This window comes from Lemur catta, chromosome 21 (genome assembly GCF_020740605.2).
Source record: "Lemur catta isolate mLemCat1 chromosome 21, mLemCat1.pri, whole genome shotgun sequence".
Taxonomy (NCBI): domain Eukaryota; kingdom Metazoa; phylum Chordata; class Mammalia; order Primates; family Lemuridae; genus Lemur; species Lemur catta.
In genome coordinates, this window is record NC_059148.1 from 27941189 (window position 1) to 27966598 (window position 25410).

Consider the following 25410-nt stretch of genomic DNA (forward strand, 5'->3'; position numbering starts at 1 on the left):
CGTAACGTGCTGGGTGAGCCCGCGTGATTGACTGAGAGGACGGCCTCCGGGACTGTGCTCAGCAGCCTTGTTAGTTTCTTTGCGAGGTGCAGCCACCCCTTCCCTATATACCGTATCTCACTGATTCCTAAATGCACATTTTTTTACATCTTGACATCTCTGAAATCAGCGTGAGCCTTACAATCAATAGCATCTTAAAGTTCTAATTGGCAGCATTGTAGTGACACAAAGTGGCGCATCCCTCAGATCCAGTGGACTGTACATGCACCACACACACACACGCAGCTCCCCACATACACATCTTAACTCTCAGAGACCACTCAAACACATACAGGAAGTATAAAAGTCATTTTACTTTAATACAAACATCACATAAAGAAAGTTGTGGTTGCTAAATCAAATATTCACTCAGTGAAGTCACCACTGGGCTATCAATGTCATGTTTTCCTGCTTTCTCTTCTCCCTGCGGCTACATGTGAAAGACCAGGGTCGCCCCCGGGGAGCAGGTCGGTAGAACACACACACACACACGTCTGCAGCTGGGGGTGTTGAAGTGGGAGCAGGAGGTGGGCCCCGTGCACATTCCTTGTGCTTTCTTCATTCTTTATGCTGGTTCACTTGAGCCCTGGCCACACCTTCAAGGGTGTCCAGTTCTGCAGCCGGGGAGAAAGTGATCCCAAGGGACCTTCATCACCTCCCTCCTCCATGTGCTGTGAGGCGGGAGCAGATGAGCAATGTCCATGTGGCACAGGGACAGCTTTACAAGGCGCCTGGCGGGTTGTCTCCTGGAGTCTGGCAGCGCTGCTTAGTCACGGCCTTTGATCTAGGTGTGCTTCCCCGACCGGAAGAAGAACCTGGGTGGAGAGAGAGGGGTCAGAATAAGCAAAGGGAATGAGGAAGGGGCGCAGAAACCCCTGCAAAATCTGCAAACAGCTCTTGCGGGCCGTTGACTCAAGAATGTGTTCCAGGCTTATTATGGGACAGCTGCTGTTCAAGGTGCTTCACATGGATTGGCTCATTTCACACTCATAAGAACTCTGCGGGAAGGACCATTAATATCCCCATTTTATAGATTAGCAAACTGAGGTCCTAGGAGGTTAAGTAACAGGCCCAAGGTCACACAGTGGCCGTGCAGCCAGGAGTTGGGCCCAGAGCCACACTTTTAACCACTGTGCTGTACTATGAGAGGGTGTCCAGCACTTTTTTTTTTTTTTAAGTTTAGGAGGTTTTTAGCCAGGCATGATGGTGCACACCTGTAGTCCCAGCTACTTGGGAGGCTGAGATGGGAAGATTGCTCGAGCCCAAGAGTTTGAGGTGGCAGTGAGCTATGATGATGCCACTTCACTTTGACCTGGGCAACAGGGCGAGACTCTGTCTCAAAAATAATAATAATAATTTGAGGAGGTTTTATTGTGGAGGAAGAGATAACTTCTTGACATTACCTACGATTATAAAACAGATCTTTACAGTGAATGATGAACACATGCATCCCTGAATAAAACGGATAAGACACATAAAGCTATTCCCTGAGACATGAAGACCAAATGACCGAGATACGCAAAATATCAACTACCAAAATATGCAAAGTTTTGAAAAGGAGGCACAATGTCCTATAGTCCAGCACTATCTCCAGTCATGAGAAAGAGGCACGGTCACGGGGGTGTGAAACATCACTCACGGGGACCTGAGCTCTTGCGTCCCCTCAGAAACAAACCTTCAGGTGTCCCCAGCAGCTTGTCCCAGGGATGGCTGGGGCGAGCCCTGACCAGCGTGCAGACGCAGGCCTGCTCAGCCATTGTCCCCCTGAACCTGCACACACTCCCCCCACCCCCCGTTTCCTGTCTCAGGAAATGATATCACCCCCCCACCCAGGCACTCAAGCCAGAAACCTGGGAGTTGTTCTCCACTCCTCCCTCCATCTGCCATGTTTTAGTCATCGCACCCCAAATATGTTCCTAATCCCACCACTTCTCATCTCCTCTACTGCCACCCCCAGCCCCAGCCACCCCACAGGGAGAACAGCCACCTCCCCGTCATCCCCTGCCAGCCGTTCACACGCAGCCAGAATGACCTCGCCACAGTGCAGAAGTGACAGTCATTCCTCCTCTTAAACCCTTCCACGGCTCCTACTGTTCTCAGGATAAAAACAAAAATCCTTCTCAGCATGACCTACTTCTTCAGAAACTCATTCATTCATTCATTCCCATTAGCAAAACAAGCTTATCTGACCAAGAAAGTGTGGCCTCACGCTCATTAAACACATGCCCTGAGGCCGGTACATGCACAGAACATTTTATTTTTGCCATATTAGGCTCAAATTCCTATTAAGTGACCCAAAGAACTCCCCTAGGAGGAGGCAGAAGGAAACCGGTTTATGCCCTCCGGAAGCCTTATTTACGACAAGATACTCAGCCAGTGGAAATCCTAAACGACGCTGCCAGACCCTTCCTTGGGGGAGAAACTTTCCCCTGCCCCCCGGCCTCCTCCACAGAGCAGCCCGAGCCAGTGAGTTACGTGTAGATCCGGTCAGCTTAAAACCCTCCAACGCCTTCCCCATGCACCTAGAATAAAACCCGAAGTCCTCTCTGGGACCCATGTGGCCCTGCGTGACGTGGCCCCTTCTACCTGTCCACCCTCACCTCCACTCTCCTCCCTGTCCCTGCCAGCGTGATCTGTCCTGTGAGCCACCTGCAGCCTCAGGCCTTCACCCCCCTGTCTCGTCTGCCAGGAACACGCTTCCTTCAGGTTTTTATTGTCCTTCAGGTCTCTGTTCGAATGTCATCTCCCCACAGAAGCCTTCCAGGACTCCCCTAATCTAAAGTACTCCCCTCTCTCTCTCTCTCTCTCTCTGAGGACCCTATTTAACTGTCTTCACAGTGCTCAGGGCTGTCTAAAATTATCCTGCTAATTTATGTCTTCAGCTGTTCACTCTCCTACTCTCGCACTAGAACATAAACCCCATGTGGGGACTTAGTCTTGTTCACTGCTGATTCCGCAGCTCCTAGAACAATGCCCGGCACGGGGTGCGCTCCCAATAAATAGTTGTTGAATGAAGAAACTGGTTTCAGGTGGTCTTGCCTGACAAAGCAGTTTTCTTTTAGTTTTTAATTTATTTTACTTTTTACTTTTAGAGACAGGGTTTCGCTCTGTTGCCAGGGCTGGAGTACAGCGGTGTGATCATAGCTCACTGCAGCCTCAAACTCTTGGGCTCCGGCGATCCTCCCACCTTGACCTCCCAAAGCACTGGGATTACAGGCGTGAGCCACTGTGCCCAGCAAAACAAAGCAGTTTCAAGCGGCCATTTCAGAAAGCCTGATACTAGCTAATTACACGAAGTCTGTGCATACTCCGTGGGCCGTTTGCCCATCCGTCCCTCCCCTGCTCTCAGCTCCGTGGACTGTGTCAACAAGCTCCTTCGTGCTCTGGCTGCTGGTTGAGCTCAGTCCTGGCAAGACGAAGCATTTTGGGAGTTTTTATTCCCCAGATCGCTCCCTCCGTGCCTGGCCTTGTTGGAGCACTGCTGTGTTCCTCTGCTGGAGGCCACACTGTCTCACTTCTCTCTTGCCCCCACGGTGCCCGTCCCTCGCCCCTTCAGGCCTAAGGGGTAGTAACGTCTCCCCTCTGTTGCCAGCCCCGGGTGCATCTCATCCCTTGCTGGCCCCCTTAACCCTGCTCACACAGCTGTAAAATGTCCCTTCCTTGAATCTCTTTGTGCCCCCCCCACTCCCCTTTAATTGTGCCATTTGTTTCTTGCCACACTCCTGGCTGATAGAGCCCGTGACCCAGAAGTTTCTCCCCTAAGTATATAACTCTAGGAAAGTCACACGCAGGTCCACAAGAGAACATGGATGAGCGTGAAGACAACCCGGGACTCTCCCAGCCCCCAGGGAGAGGAAGTATTTTCCTGGGGTTAGAAGCAACAAGTAAGGCCAGGTGCGGTGGCTCACGCCTGTAATCCTAGCACTCTGGGAGGCCGAAGCGGGCAGATCATTGAGCTCAGGAGTTTGAGACCAGCCTGAGCAAGACTGAGACTCTGTCTCTACTAAAAATAGAAAAATTGGCTGGGCATCATGGTGCACGGTTGTAGTCCCAGTAACTCGGGAGGCTGAGATAGGAGGATCACTTGAGCCCAGGAGTTGGAGGCTGCAATGAGCTATGATCATGCCACTGCTGTCAAGCCTGGGCAACAAAGCAAGACCCTGTCTCTAAAAAAAAAAAAATGGTAATAATCATAATAATCTTTTATAGTGATCACATGTTGAAATGATAGTGATTTTGGATATGTTCAGTTGATAAAATATACTATTAAAATTAAAAAACACACACATATGGATGCTTAATAAAAAAAAGTGTTTAGTATTTAAAAAAAAAAACAGTAGCAAACAGAATGAAGTGTTAAAATATCAGTTATATATTAAAAATACACATATCCACACAGAATAACATATACTTACTAGAACGCATTCAAATAAAAAGATACACTTTAAATGCTATGTTAGAGTGGCTGGGGGGAGGGAGCTGGGAAGCAGAATGGATCAAGGGATAAAAGGGAATGAATCACAACCAAGAAGAAAGAGGTTTTGCACTAACGATGAAGGTCACGTGCCATGAGCTGGGAATTGTGAACTCAACCCTGCTTCTGAGGTTCAAAAAAAAAAAAAATTTTTTTTTTTCTCTTCTCTCTTGAAACAAAGGCATCTATCTTAAATCTGCCCTGGAAGGTAACTCAGAATCTCTGATCCCTCAGAAGCATTTCCCTGTGAAATGGAAGCCAACAAAGCCCTTGTAAAACAGGTCATTGCCTCTTCCCCGGCGCCCGGCATGACACCTGGCACACCATCGACACTCAGTGAGGGTTTGTTGACTGACTCACGACCAGATGAATGGAAAAAACCCAGGTGCTCTCAGCCATCTGCCAAGCAGGCCTCCCTCGGAGGCAGAGGAAAGGGGTGAGAGCGGAGGTGGCGGCCAGGCAGCCGGGGCCCCGATGCAGCCTCCAGTGGGGGTTCATTTGGATCTCGTGATATTTATGTTTGAACTTAAATTATTTGCCAGCACTTGAAAATCAGATTCCATGAACAAATCTGGTTTCTTGGCTTCTCTCAAGAATCAGAAGCTCTGGCAGCATGTTATCCCTTGGCTAGACAGAGCTGGGGGACAAATGGCCTCCGCCCTACCCCACAACCCCATCACTCATCTGCATGAAGGACCGGGCCCCTGCAGGCACTGGAGATTGAGACCCCTGATTTAAGCTGCGTCTCAGTTTCCATCCAGGAGACCAGACGCTGGTCAGCTGTTACTAGGACAGACTTTCTCAAAGCAACCAAGGCAGACAGACTGCTTGCTGCAGCGTGGGGTGGAAGAAAGCCGCATCTAATTATTGTGACACCCGGCAACTGAGAAGGCACATATCAAATCTCCTTGCAAACTAGCTCAGTGTCTAGCACATAGTAGATGCTCATTAAGTGGGAATTATGATGACTCTTTAGTAGGGGGATTTATCTTTTCTCTTCCCCAGTCCTACTTCATCCCATCAAAGTAAAACCTACAGCGTCTGGGCAATACTGGGAAGAAATCTGCTATTTCCCCACCTGCCATACTGACCCCACATGAACCACTGCCCCCACGGGAAGAATTGTGACTCTGCTCTCCGACAAGCTGCACACACAGCCTCCTCTCCCTCTGGCTCTTCCTTCCTGAGCTGCCGCTGCTGCTGGGCCACAGGTGTCCTCCCCTCTGCTCCTGCCCCCCGCCGCCTCCCCCAGCCCCTGGCCCTGAGAACGAAGGCCTGGGTCAGTCCCTTTGGAGGGGAAGGAGTAGGAAGTCCCATTTGAGCGCCAAGTCCAGGCTTTGTTCTACAAACCTGCTTTCCCAGTAACAAAGCTGATTCTTGGACATCCTGGCTTTCTTGATTGGTTCTAAAGTTGGAGGTAAGAGAAGTGATCAAGCATTCCCCCGTAAGCTACAATAATTTTTATCATTTTTCTTGTTGGTACAATAATATTACTATTTTTGGTTATTGTTATTATATCATGGGGAGTCAGTAGAATATAGAAGCTAGACTTCCTTGGCTTCAAATCCTGACTGCACTCTTTACTATCTGTGTGACCTTGCGCAAATTACTTCACCTCTCAGTATCTGTTTCTCCATCTGTAAAATGGGGATAATAATAGTTCCTGCCTTTTAGGGTTGTTGTGATGATTCAGTGAATTAATATATGTCAAGTACTTAGATTACTGCTTGGCGAATATTATTATAATACACCAGCTGGACACAGTGGCTCACGCCTGTAATTCTAACACTTTGGGAGCCTGAGGCAGGAGCATCACTTGAGGCCAGGAGTTCGAGCCAGCCTGAATAAGAGTGAGATCCCATCTCTACAAAAAATAGAAACATTAGCTGGGCATAGTGGTGTGCACCTGTAGCCCCAGCTACTCGGGAGGCTGAGGCAGGAAGATCACTTGATCCTAGGAGTTTAAGGTTGCAGTGAGCTATGATGATGCCACTGCACTCTAGCCCAGGTGACAGAGCAAGACCTTTTCTCAAAAAATAATAATAATAATTGTAATACACTGGCATTGAGTTTTCACTTGGTCTTAGCCTAAAGGCCAAGAAGCACTGACTTTTCGTATTAGCTACAGGATTCCCACCAGGGGAGAGCAGGGCCTCCCTGCCCTGAGAAGTTCCTCTTGCCCCTTACTACTTCCTTTAGCAATTATTTAGTGGCAACAGAGACAGCAAGGTGACTCACAGCTTCTTTATGATTGTCTTCTCCTCCTTGTTCCTGTCAGCATTGCTGGCCCTGGTAACCAGAGCATCTTTTTCTCTTCCTCCTGGGCCTTCTCTTGGTGGAAACAGGCCACTGGGAAAAAGAGGACAAATAAATGGGTTGTTTTACTGCAGGCCTCTTATCTGTGCAGCTTTGAAAATAAAGAGTCTTAATAATTATTATTGTGTTAATAATATTATGATTGAAAACATTAGAGGCAGAGAATCTTCCTTCTGCCTTCCCAATTTGATGCCTATTTCCTTCCTCTTATCTAACTGCATTGGCTAGTACTTCAAGCTTCTTTACTTCCTAGGAATATGACACCATAAATTTTCTGAATTAACTCTTGGTTTCTTGGAAAATGAGGATAATAATAGCACCTACCTCCTAGTATTGGGGGGTTAAATGAGATAATACATAGTGCCTGACACTCACTTATTCATTCATTCAACAAATATTCATTAAGCTACCTTCTGTACCAAGGTATTATAGATATAGTCTGAACAAAACATTTTCTCTCATTCAATTTATATTCCAGTGGCGGAAAGAAACAGTAAATAAATAAAGAAAAATAAGCAAAATAAAAGTATAAATAGTAAGTCAGATGGTGATAAGAGCTAGATTGATATTGTTTGATAAGATATCGAGGTCAGGTGACACTGAGGTCTGGCCCAATGAGGGTCAGTGTATCTGCCCAGACTTGATGTGCAGAAGTTGGACGAAGCCTGTTTTCTCTCACTGACTCCACTGGGGTTGCTAGAAGTCTGTTTCCTAAGATTCAGAGAAGGCCTGTCTGCAATATGAGATAAGGAGGCCAAGAAACAGAGAAGCACAGAGGAGAACCAGAGGCTCTGAGTCCCTGACTCCAGCCCTGAGGCCTTATTGCAATTTTTATTTTTGAGAGAGAGCTACACCGGGATCCTTCGCAACCATGTGATTTTGTGTTTAAGCTAGTTTAAACTGGATTTCTGTCACTTGCAACCAAAAGAAGCCTGACCAAAAGGAAACATTTCAATGTATGACACAGGACAGCTCATTATATGCACTTAGGTCTTTTGTTATGGTGCCAACTGGTAAATTTATGCCCGTACTGTTTCTCTCTTGGTCTGGGCTGAATTGTGTCTCCTTCAACTTCACATGTCGATGCCCTAACCCCCACTGTGATTCCATTTGGTGATGGGACCTTTGGGGGGTAGTTAGGTTTAAATGAGGTCATGAAGGTGGGATCTCTGTCTTTCTCTCTCCCTCTCTCCTCGCTCTTAATCTTGGACTTTCAGCCTCTAGAACTGTGAGGAAAGAAATTTCTGTCACAGAAGCCATGCAGTCTGTGGTATTTTGTTAGGGTAACCCACGCTAAGACACCTCTTTCAGGGTGAGTGTCAGAGGGCAAAGTCATACTTCTTCCTTCTTCACAAAAGGGTTTTGCAAAGAGTAGGCTCTTATTTGATAATAATATTAATATTTATGTTAAATTTTTATTACTAAATAATGTATTCTTTATATTTTATTGTGGATCTTTATTATGATAATATGAATATTTAACAAGAAGCAATATCTAAAAATTCCCTTTTTCCATCATCTACTATTACATAAATAAAACTTGGTGACTTAAAAACAATCATGACTATGATCTCTCACCACGATGATTCTATTTCTTTGGTTTTGTTTTTTTTTTTTTTTTTGAGACAAGGTCTTGCTCTGTTGCCTAAGCTGGACGATAGTGGTGCAATCATAGCTCACTGCAGCCTCAAACTCCTGGGCTCAAGTGATCCTCCTGCCTCAGCCTCCCGAGTAGCTGGAACTACAGGTGCGCAACACTGTACCTAGCTTCTTATGGTTGGCTTTGTGGTCCTCCAGCTGGACTGGTCTGAGGTTCTCACTTGGCTGCATTCAGTTAGGGGACTGGATGGGGGCTGGGCACAGCTGGGGCTGTCAGCAGAGGCACTCTGTTTTCCTTCATGTGACCCCTCCATGTGACTACTTTGAGCTTCCTCATAGCATGCTGGACTCAAGTAGCATTCCAAGAGCACAAAAATGGAAGCTGCAAGGCCTCTTAAATCCTTACTCTAGGAAGCTAAATATCATCACTTACATCCTGTTCCATTGGTCAACAGGCCAGCTCAGATTCAAGGAGAGGGAAAATAGACTCTACCTCTTTTTTTTTCTTTTTTAAAAAAAATTTTCAGTCCCTGTGCTCCCAGTTGCAAGGGTCCACCTCTTGATGAGAGGAGTGGCAAAGTCTCTTTGCAAAAGGCACGCAGGGTGGGGAATATTGTTGTGGCCGCCTTTGGAAACAACCTGTCATAGCTCTCTGTAATTACAAATTATTATCCATATATTTTCAGTCTGACTTTGGACCTGCAAATTGATGCAGTTGCCATGAGAACGTCTCAGCTGGCACGCTGGTTCCTCCGGAATACGTAACGCTAGAAACTGGTGCCAGATGGGAAGTGCACATCCCTTGTTCTCCGGGAATGCAAAACTAGAAACAAAGTGTGTTGTTTTGTTCGCTAACAAGCTGCTCCCGGCCCAGCAGCTTAGCAATTCCTTTTTAACTACCTATGTCTGAACTGCTTACTAAATGAGATGAAGACAGGTCTTTCCATCAACATGGTTCCAACCTCAGCAGACGGGAGACAGTAAATTCCTGTTGGCAGAATCAGCCTTCTTGGATTTGGCTTCTCAGAACCTGTCTGCTTATTACTGCTCTCTTAAAGATGCCACGTGGAAGGAATTTGAAGAATACCACTTGGGCTTTTTGTTTTGTTTTTGATCAGGGTGTGTCCTTAATTCCAAACTTTCAGGGTCCAAATGTGGCATGCTAATTAAAAACACAGACTCTGATGTCTGTCTGAGGTCACGTCCCCACCACTGCCACCATGGCTTTAAGCAGGTACCAGCCTCTCTGGACCTCAGCTCACCATGACGGTAACATCACCTCAACTCAGTCTTGCTGTAAGTACTAACAGAAATGATGCCTGGGATACACTTAGCAGAGTCCCTGGTACACAGTGGGTATTACTGAATACTAGCGGACACTGCGTTTGTATTCCCTTGGTCCTTCCTTCCCCTACCTGTAAGGAAACGTGCTTTGTTTAACTCAGCGTTTCCCAGAATTATTCGGCCATAGAGTCCCCTTTTCAATAAATACCAACATAAAGGAAAACATGTGATGACAAAAGGAAACGGCAAAGTCCAAACCGGATATGACACCAGCTTCCTTACCGCCTCTCATGCTCGCCCTACGATTCATTCTCTACACAGGACCACTGTGGTCTTTCTTAACTTTTAATTTTTATATAATTTCAAACTTAACAGAGAAATTGTGAGATTAGTATAAGGACTTACTGTATACCCTTTACCCAGATTCCCTAACTATTTATCCATCTGTCCATGAATCCATCCATCTACCCACCTGTCTGTCCATCTGTCCATCCATCTTCTTTCTGAACCACTAGAGAGTAAGAGACATGTTACCCCTTTACTGCCCAATACTTCAGAGTGTATTTGCAAAGAACAAGGACATTCTCTTCCATAACCAAGCAGTTCAGTTATCAAAATCACCATCCTGATCTCTTAAAACAGTAAATCAGATCTTGTCATTCCCTTGATCAGAACTTCTCAATGACTTCCCGTTACACTTGCAATAAAATTTAAGCTCCTTCCCATGGCTGAGGCATACATCCCCAGTGTCTTCTACCTTGCGTTCCAGGTTCCACCCTTTTTGTCCCCTTCAAATTGGCCACCATGCTGCTTCCCACCTCAGGGTCTCTGCATTTCCTGCTCCATTTTTGCCTTTCCAAATCTTTACATGGCTGCCTTCTTCTTGTCTGTCCCCTGAGAGGGTCTTCCCTGACCACCCCATCTAAACAGGCCCCTGCCGCTCCCACGTCACTGCCTGCTATGGCATTTGTTGTGTATCCTTTAGAGCTGCAAGCTGCAGTCCCCAACCCCAGGCTGTGGAGCAGTACCAGTCCCGGGCCTGTTAGGAACCAGTGAGTCGCGAGCCAGTGAGAGAAGCTTCATCTGTATTCACAGCCGCTCCCGCCTCCTGTCAGATCAGCAGCGGCTTTTGATTCTTATAGGAGCACGAACCCTACTGTTAACTGCACGTGCGAGGGGTCTAGGTTTCATGCTCCTTAGAAGAATCTAATGCCTGAAGATCTGAGGTGGAGCTGAGGAGGTGAAGCTAGCGCTGGGGAGCGGCTGCAAATACAGATTATCATTAGCAGAGAGGTTTGACTGCACAATAAATGTAAGGCGCTTGAATCATACGAAGCCATCACACCACAATCCCCTCCTACTTATGCCCCGCCACCATCTGTGGGAAAATTGTCTTCCATGAAACCAGTCCCTGGTGCCAAGAAGGTCGGGGACCTCTGCTTTAGAGCACTTGCCACATTATCCTGTGTGTTTATTTCGGGCTTGCCTGTCTCCCCCGATGGACCGGCATGGACTCACTTCCTCTGTTTTGGTCACTGCTGTACCCCAGTGCCTGGAACAGTGTCCGTCACATAGTAGGTCTCCAATAAATTGGATGAATGGACGTAAGAACCACCACATAACCCGGCAAGGACCTGCGGGCTGGGACTGGCTCTGTGGTGTGGGGCCCTCGAGGCAGGGGTGCCCACCTCTTGTAGCACTGCAGCTCCTCCTGCGCCACCAGGAGCTGCGACTTGAGTTTGTTGCGCTCCTGCAGCACGTCCCGCAGCTCCTGCAGCGTGAAGCGGGGCCGGTTGGGATCTGTCAGGTCAACCACCATTTTGTCTGGTCCCAGGTTTACCTGTAAGAAAAGACACCACTGATACTGCTTCCCTCAAGGGGACCTGGACTGTCCACCCGCTCCAGCATGGAAAGTTCTATGGTTTGGTGGCTCCCGGGGACCCTGTGAGCTGAGACGTTGCCCGTTGGAAGTACATGGACAATGGTAAACAAGTGAAAGTTGTGAGTTCCCTTCTCCGAGAAGAGAATCAGGCTCCTCGGAGAACAGCTCGTTCCAGGACTGGAGCAGAGAAAGTACACACCAAGCCCAGGACATGTCGCCATGGGAGAAATGGACACAGATAAAAATGACACAGTTTGAAGGAGCTCCTACTGGCTGAACTGAGAAAAATTTGAGTATCAAAATGAATAATAGGAATCGATAATATTAAATAATATATTAAATAAAAGAATTCAGAGTCCATATTTAAAGTACAAAAATAAAAATTAACAGAATGAGACGCAGTCCCTAAAAAAAAATACAGTAAAAATTAATTAATTAATGGGGAGAGGGAGACCCTGTACTTGACAGCAGAATGCCAATTAATAAGAGTAGAAGACTGGACATGGTGGCCCACGCTTGTAATCCTAGTACTCTGGAGGCCAAGGAGGGAGGATCATTTGAAATCAGGAGTTCGAGACCAGCTTGAGCAAGAGCGAAACCCTGTCTCGACTAAAAAATAGAAAAAATTAGCTGGATGTCGTGGCGCATGCCTGTAGTCATAGCTACTTGGGAGGCTGAGGCAGGAGGATCTCTTGAGCCCAGGAGTTTGAGGTTGCAGTGAGCTACGATGACACCACTACACTCTAGCCAGGGCAACACAGTGAGACCCTGTCTCAGAAAAAGAAAAAGACAAACAAAAGGAAACAAACAAAAAGTCTAATTAAATAAACTAAGGCACAACCACACTCTGGAATATTCTATAGGTAATAAAGAGAATGAGGCACACTATCAAGAGAAATGCACTAGTGAGTCCCAGCCATGCAGGAGGCTGAGGTGAGAGTATCACCTGAGCCCAGGAGTTCAAGTCCAGCCTGGGCAAGATAGCAAGATCCTGTCTCTGAAAAAACAAACAAACAAACAAAGAAACGCAACAGTGAATAGTGAGTGACCATGTTTCACCCAGCAGACGGACAAAGGTCTGCACATTTGAAAACACTGTTGATGCGGATTTCACTGCGTGGTGTAAAGACTCTGGGGAAATAGGCACTTGTGCTCATAACCCAGGGCACCAGATCTCCTTAACCTTTTGCAGTGTAATGTGGCAATACTGTACTTATCAAAATTTCAGACGCACCTTTCCTTCCACCCAGTGAGGATTCATTTCCTCTAGATATTGGCCTCTCGGGGGGCCGAACAGCATACGTCAGGGTGATTCATTGTTGCATGCGGTAAGAGGAAATGATTGCGAAAGAAATGTCTTTGGTAGAAAACTGCTTAAAGCAGAGATTATTAACCTTTCTTGGTACCACGGGCCCTTCTGGCCGCCTGGCGAAGACCACGTGGATCCCTTCCCAGAGCGATGTGGTAAATGTATAAAACTAAATGCTTTGGATTATAAGGACACCAACGAAGCAAACACACAGTTATCAAAATATTCTTAAAGCAAATGTATGACGAATAGTGCTGCATCTTTATTAAATAACACAACCTAGCTTTAAGTTTGAGAAAATGCTGAACAAAGACAAAGTTCGAGCTATGTACTATGCTGTAGTGTAGTATAATATATGACAATAAATGTGGTTTCTATTGCTGGCACTTCAGGCACTGCTCCTACAACTGGGATTTGTTATCTTACATTCAAAATTGAAGAAAATGATAAATTTCCTTTGGAGGTTGGTGAAAATTAAAATGAAGATTTTTTCCCATGCAAGTTCACGGACCTCTCGAATTGGAATCACGGTCCCCTTGGTGAATCCGTGAACACCAAGTGTAGAATCCTCAGATTGAACAACTGGTAATACCGCACAATGCAATTTTTTGAGAGCCGTTAAAAAACAAGGAAGCTCTTTATGTTCTTATTTGGTACAACTTTTAAGATATGTTAATTGAAAGTAAACAAGAGGCAGAACAGTATATATAATACCATTTGTGTAAAAAAAGGGAAAATTATAGTCATATCTGCTCGTGTTTGCATAAAGTATCTCTGGAAGGATACACAAGAAATCGGTCATTTAAATGTTTTCTAATATACAGCTATTATATACCCATAATAATTAAAAATAAAATAAATATATAAACAATAAAATAAAATTAAAAAAAAAATTCCTTTCCAGGGAGAGGAATTGGGTGGCTGGGGTGGGGAGAGATGAGGAGAGAGATTTTTCAAGGCAAACATTTTGTACCTTTGAAGTTTGAACTTAAATTTTTAAAAAAAGAAAGAAAAAAAATACCTTACACCCATTAGGATGGCTACTGTCAGAAAAAAAAAGAAAATAACAAGTGTTGTAGGGGATGTGGAGAAATTGGGACCCTTGTGACAGTTCATAGCAATGTAAAATGGTGCAGTCACCATGGAAAACAGTATGGCAGTTCCTTAAAAAATTAAAAATAGAATTACCATTTGGTCCAGCCATTTCAATTCTGGGTGTATATCCAAAAGCACTGAAAGCAGGACTCGAGGAGATATATTTGTACACTCATGTTCATCGCAGCTCTATTTACAACAGCCAAAGGTGGAGGCAACCCAAGTGTCCGTCAACAGATGAATGGATAAACAAAATATGGTATATACATTCAAGAAATATTATTCAGCCTTACAAAGGGAATTCTGACACATGCCACCTGAATGAACCTTGAGGACACTATGCAAAGTGAAATAAGCCAGTCACATAAGAACAAATATGATTCCACATAGATGAAGTCACTAGTCAGTAGAGTAGGTCAATTCATAGATATACAAAGTAGAACAGGCCGGGCGCGGTGGCTCACGCCTGTAATCCTAGCACTCTGGGAGGCCCAGGAGGGCGGATCGCTCAAGGTCAGGAGTTCAAGACCAGCCTGAGCAAGAGCGAGACCCCCGTCTCTACTAAAAATAGAAAGAAATTATCTGGCCAACTAAAATATATATAGAAAAAATTAGCTGGGCATGGTGGCGCATGCCTGTAGTCCCAGCTACCCGGGAGGCTGAGGCCATAGGATTGCTTGAGCCCAGGAGTTTGAGGTTGCTGTGAGCTAGGCTGATGCCATGGCACTCACTCTAGCCTGGGCAACAAAGTGAGACTCTGTCTCAAAAAAAAAAAAGAAAGTAGAACAGTAGTTACCAGGGACTGCAGGTAGGAGAAGTGGGGAGTTGTTGTTTAATGGGTAGAGTTTGAGGTTTTCGTTTTTTTGTTTGTTTGTTTGTTTTTTAGAGACAAGGTCTCACCCTGTTGCCCTGGCTGAGTGCAGTGGCCTGATCACAGTTCACTGTAACCTTGACTCTGGGACTCAGGTGATCTGCCTCATCCTCCCGAGTAGCTGGGACTACAGGTGTGTATCACCAGACCCAGCTAAGTTTTTTTTTTTTTTCCTGTAAATATGGTCTCGTCTATGTTGCCCAGGCTGGTCTCCAACTCCTGGCCTCTAAGTGATGCTCCCACCTTGGCCTCCAAAGTGCTGGGTGAGCCTGTAAACGAGTTCTGGAGCTGGATGGTGCTGATGGCACTTAATGCAGCTGAACTATACACTTGAAAATGCCTAAGATGGTAAAGTTTCTGTTACTTGTATTTCACCAATTAAAAAATAATTTAAAATAATCAAAAAGAAAGAAAATAAGAACAAGGCATATTTTTACAAACTGTCTGGCACTAAAAATCTGTTCTCTTGTCTGGGAGTGGTGGCTCATGACTGTAATCCTAGCACTGTGGGAGGCCGAGGTGAGAGGATCACTTGAGCTCAGTAGTTGGAAACCAGCCTGAGCAAGAGCAAGACCCCGTCTCTACTAAAAATAGAAAAATTGGCGGGGCGTCATGGTGCACACCTGTAGTCCCAACTACTCGGGAGGCTGAGGATTGCTTGAGCCCAGGAGTTTGAGGTTGCAGTAAGCTATGAGGATGCCGCTGCACTCTACCCAGGGCAGCAGAGTGAAACTCTGTGTCAAAAAAAACAAAACAAAAAACAATTGTTCTCTTAATTCATGCTTTCCCCCAACCCCCATTCTCAAGGCTGCGGTTTGGGAAGAAATTGTGCCATCTCATCTGTCGCCTGACATAACTTGTCCACTTTGCCCCATTTGGGAAATCACCCAGACCCTGTGCAGACCACAGGGTTCCCAGTCCTTCCTTCATGTCACTGTGCCTGGAGATCAGGGCAAAAACAGCACAGAATGTGGCCAAGCAACCTAGGGCAAGTCATTTAACTTTTCTTGAATTTCAAAAGTCAGGCTACTAGTCATCCTACTTAATCATCTCACATGATGGATACTAAAGTAGAATCCCCATCTAAAAATACAATTGTCACCACCGTGACTTAGGAATAGGTGACATAAAAGTTACCAGGGAAGCTACCGGAAAACTTCACACTTCTATGTGAATTTCAGCGACCCTGTTCCTGTTGTTCTTTTATTGCATACTTTTTGGTTTGCAAACTTGTGTTCTGGTTCTGGGTGTGTGCGTCTGGCCTCTCCCACTAGATGTGAGCTCTGTGAGGACCTTATTAAATTGACTTCCATAGCCCCAGGGCCCAGCACACATCAGTGACTCATCCAATGTCAGTACAACACATAAGCACAAATGTCTGTATTTTAGGATGGCCTAATTAAGACTAGTGTCTCTAAGTTCCAATCCTGACTTCACCTCTTACTTGCTGCAAGTTCTTAGGCAAATTACTTAACTGTTCTGTACCTTAGTCTCTGTAAAATGGGTGTGAGGATAGTCCACTTACACCAGCTTTTTTTTTTTTTTTTTTTTGCTGTGGCTGGAGAACTACTAGTGAGTCCTGAAATTAATTTAATGAGTTGCAACAAGAATTTTAAAACTCATAAAAATAGAATAAATCCCAGCTGGGCACAGTGGCTCACACCTGTAATCCCAGCACTCTGGGAGGCCAAGGCGGGAGGATCACTTGAGTTCGAGAGTTCAAGACCAGCTCTGAGCAAGACTGAGACCCTGTCTCTACTAAAAATAGAAAAATTAGCTGGGTGCAGTGGTCTGCACCTGTCATCCCAGCTACTTGGGAGGCCGAGGCAGGAGGATTGCTTGAGCCCAGGAGTTTGAGGTTGCTGTGAGCTAGGCCAACACCATTGTACTCCACCCAGGGTAACAAAGCGAGACTCTGTCTCAAAAAAAAAAAAAGAACAGCTCCCTCTCCTCACCTGCCACCAAGGTGCTGAGTCCTTCCAAGGAAGCTAAGGCCGCCTTGGGGTGAGGCTCTCACTTCATCCTGCGACCAGCACCACGAGTGGCAGCTATCTACTCGGGCCTCATTCTGCCCAACGAGGAGGATACCCTCACTGAAGCAAGCAGCTGGTGCAAATGTTGAGCCTTTATGGCCTGGCTGTTTTGCGAAGGTCCTGGCCAATGTCAACATCAGCCGCCTCAGCCGCAATGTAGGCGCTGGGGGACCTGCCCCAAGCAGCAACCGGTGCGCACCCGCAGGAGGTCCTGCCCCCTCCACAGCTGCTCCCCAGCTGAGGAGAAGGAAGTGAAAGCCAAGAAAGAATGTGAGGAATCTGATGATGACACGGCCTTTGGTCTTGTTGATTAAACCTCTTTTCTAACATACTCCATAAAAAACTGAACTCTTAAAAAAAATAGAAAAGGAAAGAAACTATGTGCATCATGTAGAGTAGTGGCAAGTGAGGGTAAATCGTTTCTTGAAACTCTTGTTTCATCAATACTGCATAGTGACGTGAAATGCAATTTGGTAAAATTGTGGTGTACATACAGTAAAATGCACTAATCTTGAGTTTTTAGCTTGATGATTTTTAACATGTGTATAGACCTGCAGAACCACACCCTGATTAAGGCGTGGGACGTTTGTAGCTCTCCATCAAATTCCCTCCTGCGCCCTCCTCCGCCATTCTGCCTTCTATCACTAAAGATTATTTTGCCTGTTCTTGAATTTTATATAAATATACAGTAGGGCCTCTTTTGTGCTGGCTTCCTTCTCTCCATGTAACGCCTGTGAGATTCACGCACGCTGCTGTGTGTATCAGTTCTCTGTTCTTCTTCATGGCTGTGTAGTATTCTGTTGTAGGAATAGACCACAATTTTAAAAATCTATTCTGTTACATTTGAATTGTTTCCAGTTTGGCACAATTGTGACCAAAGCTGCTGTGAATCTCCTTGTCCACATCTTTTCGTGGAAATACGCACTCGTTTCTCTTTAGTTAAAATGTTTCTTACTCTGGGTCAAAGGTTCTCCAAGCCTGGTGCCAGGACCCATAGCAGTACCTTGGGAACGCGCTAGAAATGCAGATTCTCAGTCTCACTCCAGACCCGCTGAGTCAGAAACTCTGGGCTGGGGCCTGGCAGTGTGTGTTGTAAGGGCCACTCGAGGTGACGCCAGTGCACGCTGGAGCTTAAGAACCACTGCCCTGGGACAGGGTCAAAGATGACGGGGCCGCCAGTATAGAACCTGGCACCTAGTAAGTGCTCAATAAACGTGAACTCGCACAATGCATCTAAGGTGAGTATCGGATATTCACGGTGACTTGTTCGAGGGGCTCGACGTTCAAGAACGGGAAGGGCCTCCCCGCCCGTGGGCGCCTCCCCGCGCCGCCCTGCCGCGCTCACCTCCCCGCTGGCCGGCGGGCCCTCTCTCCGCAGCCCTGCCACCTCCTTCCTGAGGCTGTCCCTCTCCATGCGCAGCGCCTCGGCCGTCAGGTTGCCCTCGCTCACCAGCGCCTCCAGCATCTCCAGGACGCGCACGATTTTGAACTGCAGCTGTGTCACCCGGGGGTCGCTGCCCAGGGCCATCAGCTCGCGGCCCACCACGAAGGAGATGTCATACACGTCCTCGGCGGTCAGCCGGAAGGGACTCTTGCCCAGGGCCCCCTCGGGCCCGGCCTCGTCCCTCTCGCCGTCCTCTTCCTCCTCCCCCTCCACCTCCTCTTCTTCCTCTCGCAGAGGGGGCTCCTCCATGGCCACCCGGACCCCCCGCAGCCTCCGGGGCTGCTTTCTCCGAGAGGCCCCGAAGGTTCAACTTCCTCCCGGCACCGAAAACTTTCGGGGCGCCGAGACGCAGCCCGGCCCGTGCGCGCGGGCGAGGCGCGGGCTCCGGGGAGGGCGCAGGGCGACCCTCGGGCCCAAGGCCGGGCGCACCGTCCCCGCTGGCTGCCGCGCGGGGCGCCGGGCGCCAGGATGTGGCTCGGGGCGCGAAGGGACAACGGAAAGGGAGGGCAGCCGAGAAGAGGAACAGAGAAGCTCGGCGGGGAGCGCTGCGAGCCGGGGAGGAGGGGCCGCGCCGCGCTCCGCCCTGGCGACCGCAGCGGGGAAGCCGCGCGTCCGTGGAGACGCGGGCGGAGTTTCCCCAGAGTAGTCGGAGAAAGAGGGCGAAAGCGACACGACTTTCTCCCTTAGCACACTCAGGATTTCCAGCCATAGAATTTGGATCGTACGTGATGGAAGATCCGGGTCTCTGTGCGAGGGTGTTTTCTGGGGGCTGCAGCATAGAGACCCGGATCTGTCGGCAGCGCCCGCGGGGTCCGGGCGCTCGAGGTTCTGCAAGGCTCCCAGGCAGGTTGTCACCAGGACCTGGGACATCCGACTTCACTCTAATCCTCAATAAAATAGAGAATCCCTGCCCTATATTCACTTCGATGGTTCCTCGGCTCCTCCGCGTAACCAGTGGTGGTGTAACCTTGGCGAGTTACTTAACTCCTCCGAGCCTCAGTTTCCTCCTCTGTAAAATGGGGGCAAATCATAGGACCTACACGGTAGGCTTGCTGCGAGCCATACATGAGGTTGTGAGATAATGTGTGTGACAGATCAAGCACTTAAGAAGCACTCCAATAAATGTTAGTTGCAATCCTTTATTCTTTTCTTCCACGAGCATTGTGGAGGAATTGCTCGCGTAGCAGACACCTTGCTTTATGGGCAGGAGTAGAAGGAGTAATTAACGAAACAAAAATCACTGCTTCGAAAATCAGAAAGCATTCTTCACATAACTCAGGATCGGTATTGCTGAGAATATTAGCAGTATGGCCTAGGAGACTTGAGTTATTTTAGGTTTGATTAGAGGTTTTAACAGTTGTAGGCAGCAAGTGCAGCAATGAAGCTTGTGTTTCCCAGGGACTGGCAGCTTTCTTTGGGATCAATGGACCCGATTTTCCCCTTGCTGAGGTTCTAGAATCTCAGTGGAGAATCTATAAGCATTAAACAAATAAAAAGCAATGCAAACAAACAAAACAGATACTATTTTCTGAGGGGTCGATGTTTAATAGTCAAAACGAAGTTCCTGGGCAACAGTTCAATAGTCCACAGATCACAGAAGTGACAACATCAAGGGATGAAATACTGAGGTAAAATATTATGATTACCATAAATAAAACATGGAATGTCCATACAATGGAATATTATTCAGCTCTGAAAGGGAATGAAAAAAAAAATAGAATACAGAGCTCAGAGACAAACTCCTGCATATATGGTCAAATGGTTTTCAATAAGGGTGCCAAGGCCATTCAATGGGGAAGGGGCAGGGTTTTCAACGAATGGTGTTGGGAAAATTAGATATTCACATACAAAAGAATGAAGTTGGACCCTCTCCTTATACCATGTACAAAAATTAACTCAAAATGGATCAAAGACCTAAACTTAAGACCCAAAACTATAAAACTCTTTGGAGAAAACATGAGAAAAGCTTCATGACATTGGATTTGGCAATATTTTTTAGATATGATAGCAAAAACACAGGCAAAAACAAAAAAAATACATATTTTGGACCCTATCAAAATTAAAAACAGGCCGGGCATGGTGGCTCACGCTTGTAATCCTAGTGCTCTTGGAGGCTGGGGCAGGAAGATCACTTGAGGCCAGGAGTTCGAGACCAGCCTGAGCAAGAGCAAGAGCAAGTCCCCTGTCTCTACTAAAAATAGAAAAAACTAGCTGGGCATAGTGGGACGTTCCTGTAGTCCCAGTCACTGGGGAGGCTGAGGCAGGAGGATAGCTTGAGCCCAGGAGTTTGAGCCAGGGCAACAGAGTGAGACTTTGTCTCAAGGGGGAAAAAAAAAGAGTTTATAATAACAATAACCAATATTTACTGAGCACTCGCTATGTGCCAGATGCCGTTTTAAACACTTTACAACAATCCTCGGAAGTGCATTCTATCTTTATCCCCATTTTACAGTTGGGAAAACTGAGCCCTGGAGTGGGGGATAATTTGCTTGTCTAATATCACACAGCTTGCAAGTGGCATAGCCAAGATTTGAACACTTGTGGTCTGGCTCTAGAATCCACTTTCTTGAAGAGAAATTACTTGTTTTCAAATTGAGCATGCATCAGAATTACCTAGAGGCCTTGTTTTGTTTTGTTTTGTTTTGTTTTTGAGAAACGGTCTCCATCTGTGGCCCAGGCTGGAGTGCAGTGGTGATCATAGCTCACTGCAGCTAGAGGGGTGGTTAAAACACAGATTACGGAGGCCCACCCTCACAGTTTCTGATTCAGTGGGTCCAAGAATTTGCATTTCTAAAAAGTTCCCAGGTGATGTGATGTTTGTGCTGCTGGTCCTGAAACCACACTGTAAGAACCTCTGCTATAACTCATAATTGTTTTCATAATTTTCCAATGCAGAGAGAAAGGCCATGATTCCCTAGCAACAGATTGTCAAATTCTACGAGGAATCTAAGTTTATTAACACTTTATAATAGTAGCCAACACCCATTGATGCTTATGATATGCTAGATGCTATTTGTTTTTTTCTTTTGAAGACAGGGTCATGCTCTGTTGCCTGGGCAAGAGTGCAGTGGCATGATCATAGCTCACTGCAACCTCAAAGTCCTGGGCTCAAGGGATCCTCCCACCTCGGCCTCTCAGAGTGCTAGGATTACAGGCCTGAGCCACCGTGCCCAGCCTATAAACTATTTCTATCACCAAAATAAAGCCTTAAGAAAAGTACCAGTGATACATCATCATACAAAGTTATAAAAATAATTTCAAAGCCTCTTCCCCTGAGATTTAAAACAGGCGTGCAGCAGTCAGTATGCAGCGGCCCTCCCCACCCCACCCCACCCCCCGCCTTTGAGTAGAAGCCAAAGAATGACTGCAAAAGGTGGCACGAAATACGGTCATGCCCTACTCATGGTTAAACAAAGGAAAAAGTGAAGTGGAAAAAAAAACAAGTAAGTGGGTGGGTCACACATTAAAAATGAAAATGGAAATGTTTGGGGGCGAATGTCCACAAATAGGACATTTCCGTTGGCCTGTTTGGCGTATCAAGCACAGTAAGTCTTGTGGCCTTCTGAATATCGTGGTGCCATTTATTTCTCCAGTGGTACACTCTGTATGGCTTCCTCCCTGTTCTCTACATTATTTTCAAGTCTTGTTACCCTTAAATCATGCACGGATACCCCAAGGAATTTGGAGATTTCCCAGTCTGGTTTAAAGGCCTGTAATCTTGGGTCAATGGTTTCGTCCCAAGAAATTTAAGGGAAAGAATCTAGTTGCAAGAAGGGTGGTGCCCAGAGCCCTGTTCTGAGTGTGTGTTTGCAGAAGAGAACATTTTTTAAAAAACTTCGGTGATATGTTTATTCAAAGTGGTGGGTGGGAGGGCATTTAAGGAGATTATGGAGTCGGCCCTGGCTCCACCACCTGAACGCAGCACCCCCCTTACAGAACCACTGAGAGAATGCAGTGAGCTGAGCTCAGGGCCTGGCAGGGAATGCTAAATGTTTGCTTTGAGATTCTGTTAGTGTGAAATGTCTATAGAAATATCTTGTCTCCCCGCTGCCCTTTAGATCTGCTTGGGTTGTAAAAATGCTTTGTAATAAATATTTAATTATATGCAGACCTAGCAGTCCTGGAAATGCACGTTTTGAATCACCCTTCATCGGACCAACAACCATATGGTAAGATGTTCAACATCATTAATTACAGAAATGCAAATCAAAACCACAATGAGGATGGCTATTATTGAAAGAAACAAAGAGAAGAAAAAAGAAAAGAAATGTTGGTGAGGACATGGAGGAAAGGAACCCTTGTGCTCTCCTGATGGGAATAGAAAATGGTGAAGCTGCTCTGGAAAACAGTATGGAGGGTCCTCAAAAAATTAAAAATAGAATTACTGTATGATCCAGCAATTCTACTTCTGAGTATATACCTAAAAGAATTGAAAAGAGGATCTCAAAGAGATATTTGCTCCCCATGTTCATAGCAGCATTATTCACAATAGCCAAGAGATGGAAGTAACCCAAGTGTCCATCAATGGGTGAATGGAAAATGTGGCATATCTATACAATAGAACATTATTCAGCCTTAAAAAGGAAGGAAATTCTGGCTGGATGTGGTGGCTCACACTTGTAATCCTAGTACTTTGGGAGGCTGAGACAGGAGGATCACTTAAGCCCAAGAGCCCAGGTTCTAGCCTAGGTGACACAGAAAGACTCCATCTGTTAAAAAAAAAAAAAAATTAGCTGGGCATAGTGGTGCACCTGTAGTCCCAATTACTCAGGTGGGTGAGGCAGGAGGATTGCTTGAGCCCAGGAATTCAAGGTTACAATGATGGATGGTTACTATGATGATGCCATAGCACTGTAGCCTGGGCAACAAAGCAAGACTCTGTCTCAAAAAAAATAAAGGAAGGAAATTCTGACATATGCTACAACATGTGTGAACCCCGAGGATATTATGCTGAGTAAAAGGAGCTGGTCACAAAAAGACAAATACTGTACCTCTACGAATCCACTTATATGAGGTCCCTAGAACAGTCAAATTCATAGTAACATAAAGTAGCATGGTGGGTGCCAGGGGCTGGGGGGAGGGAGACTGGGGAGTTGTTTAATGGGACAGGGTTTTGGTTTTGCAACATCAAAGAGTTCTGGAGATTGGTTGCACAACAATGTAAATACACAACACTACTGAACTGTACATTTAGAAATGATTAAGATTATAATTTTATGTTAGGGTGGTTTTTTTTTACCATAATTAAAAACAAAAAAACAAAACAAAACAAAAAAGAAAGAAAGAACTTGGCGGTCAGTGTGGGCAGTGCAGTTCACTGGCAGCCTCTGGCCACAGCACCTTCCAGTCTGCTGAGGACGCCCTTCCCCCAGGCAGCCCTCACTCCGTGGCTGAGCACGGGGGGATACTGGGACCTGGGCATTTCTGCCCAACAAGAGACAATTCTTTTTTTTTCTTTCTTTCTTTCTTTTTTTTTTTTTTGCACAGCCATCAGAAGAGAAGGGGACAATTCTGACAACAGCAGTCTTTTCTAGAGCAACCTCCTGGGTTGGTCAGGTCTGTGCTGCGGTCCGAGGTCCTCGCTTCCTGAGCTGCTTTCTTCCCTCTTTCCATTCAGCGATGCCAGCCCTGCATCCAAAGCCTTTCTCTGCCCAATCTGTTTCTTCCTTCTCGGTGACTCGCAGGCCATAAACCTCCACTAACTCCCTCACCCTAATCTTGCACTCCTAGCTTGGCCAAACCCTCTGCTTACTGGAGGACCCAACTAACACAAGAAACACACGAATATATACTCACTGTAAATAAAACATTTCAAATGTTATTAAGTAGGTATATATATATTTTTTCAGATAGTGTACCACATGGAATTTAAATTTTGAACAAAATATATCTCTCCTTCTTAGGTGTCACACAGAAATTATTTTATTATTATTTTTATTTTTTAACACGGGGGTCTTGCTCTTGCTCAGGCTGGTCTCGAACTCCTGAGCACAAGCGGTCCTCCCGCCTTGGCCTCCCTGAGTGCTAGGATTACAGGCATGAGCCACGGTGCTCAGCTCACACAGAAATTAAAGTCCCCAAATATAGACAGTACTGTCCTCCATCCCTTCTCTGGATTCACCAGGCCTCGCCAGAGCAGCCCCTTCCATGTTTCCAGTTGAAGTCTGGTCCTTTCTTCAGCAGCTGCTGCATGGGGTTGTCTTCTAGAATCAACCCGGCTCCTTCAGCACCTCCGGAGCTGTAGTCCAACTCTGAGTCTCGTGTGTCACACACAGACCCAGAGTTCCACGAGCTATCTGGTCACACAAGAAAGAGCAAAGCACCTCAAAATTTAGAAATAACAACCAAAGCCCAGGACCAAATGTGATGGCTGCAAGAGCTTACAGTCTAGGCCCCAATTCTCGTATGGGAGAACATCCTCCAAACAAAAGTTACTTCCCCAAACAAAAACATTTAACAGTCAAAATTCATGTTGAGGTCATCAGCCACAGACCGTAGCAGAAATGCAGTGGACGTGAGGACAGAGTGTAGACAGGAAAAAAGAGAAAACAAAAGGCTCTTTGGTTTCGGCTTTTCCAGGGTGTCAGCCAATCTCCGTCAGTCTACCAGAGTCCATTGGCTATAAACTGCCTGTCCTGCTTCAAGACGACTCGCTTTTCTCTATCCACTGGGTCAGCTGGGCCAACATCTCTGTCATTTTTGCCAACCCCTCGGCCCTCTAGGACCTTGTGGTTACCCTGCTGTCAACTCTGTCTAACAACTGTTAACAGTTTGATATAACCTTCTAGACCTGCGCTAATGCAGTAGCCACTACCATGTGGCTAGTCCTAATTGAGATGAACTATTAAGTATGAAAACACATGCTGGATTTCTTAGACTGAACACCAAAAAGAGAATGTAAACTATCTCGCTAATAATGTTTCTACTGATTACACCTTGAAGTGACGCTTTGGATATATTGGGCTAAATAAAACACTTTGTTGAAATTAGTTTCACATGTTTCTTTTCACTTTTTTTTTGGTGAGTATCTTTTTACTTTTTAAATGTGGTTACTGTGAAATTTA

The 25410-nt window shown here is 46.1% G+C and overlaps 1 protein-coding gene and 1 pseudogene across 3 annotated transcripts; one reads left to right on the forward strand and one right to left on the reverse strand.

The window, feature by feature from the left end:
• Positions 1–268: 268 nt before the first annotated feature.
• Positions 269–18845, reverse strand: RILPL2 (Rab interacting lysosomal protein like 2). Of its 3 annotated transcripts, XM_045534969.1 has the most exons (6): positions 18248–18840; positions 11401–11552; positions 10185–10223; positions 6752–6862; positions 518–854; positions 269–285 (listed from the first exon to the last, which is right to left on the reverse strand). In XM_045534969.1, exons 1-5 carry the CDS (start codon positions 18593–18595, stop codon positions 824–826), a joined length of 681 nt encoding a protein of 226 aa, XP_045390925.1. In that variant the 5' UTR covers positions 18596–18840; the 3' UTR covers positions 269–285; positions 518–823. The 3 variants fall into 3 exon arrangements, with proteins under 3 accessions (XP_045390925.1, XP_045390926.1, XP_045390927.1); XM_045534970.1 differs by lacking the exon at positions 10185–10223 and having other exon boundaries at positions 18248–18829; XM_045534971.1 differs by lacking the exons at positions 6752–6862; positions 10185–10223 and having other exon boundaries at positions 18248–18845.
• On the forward strand, positions 11687–17216 carry LOC123626209 (annotated as a pseudogene).
• Positions 18846–25410: the final 6565 nt, after the last annotated feature.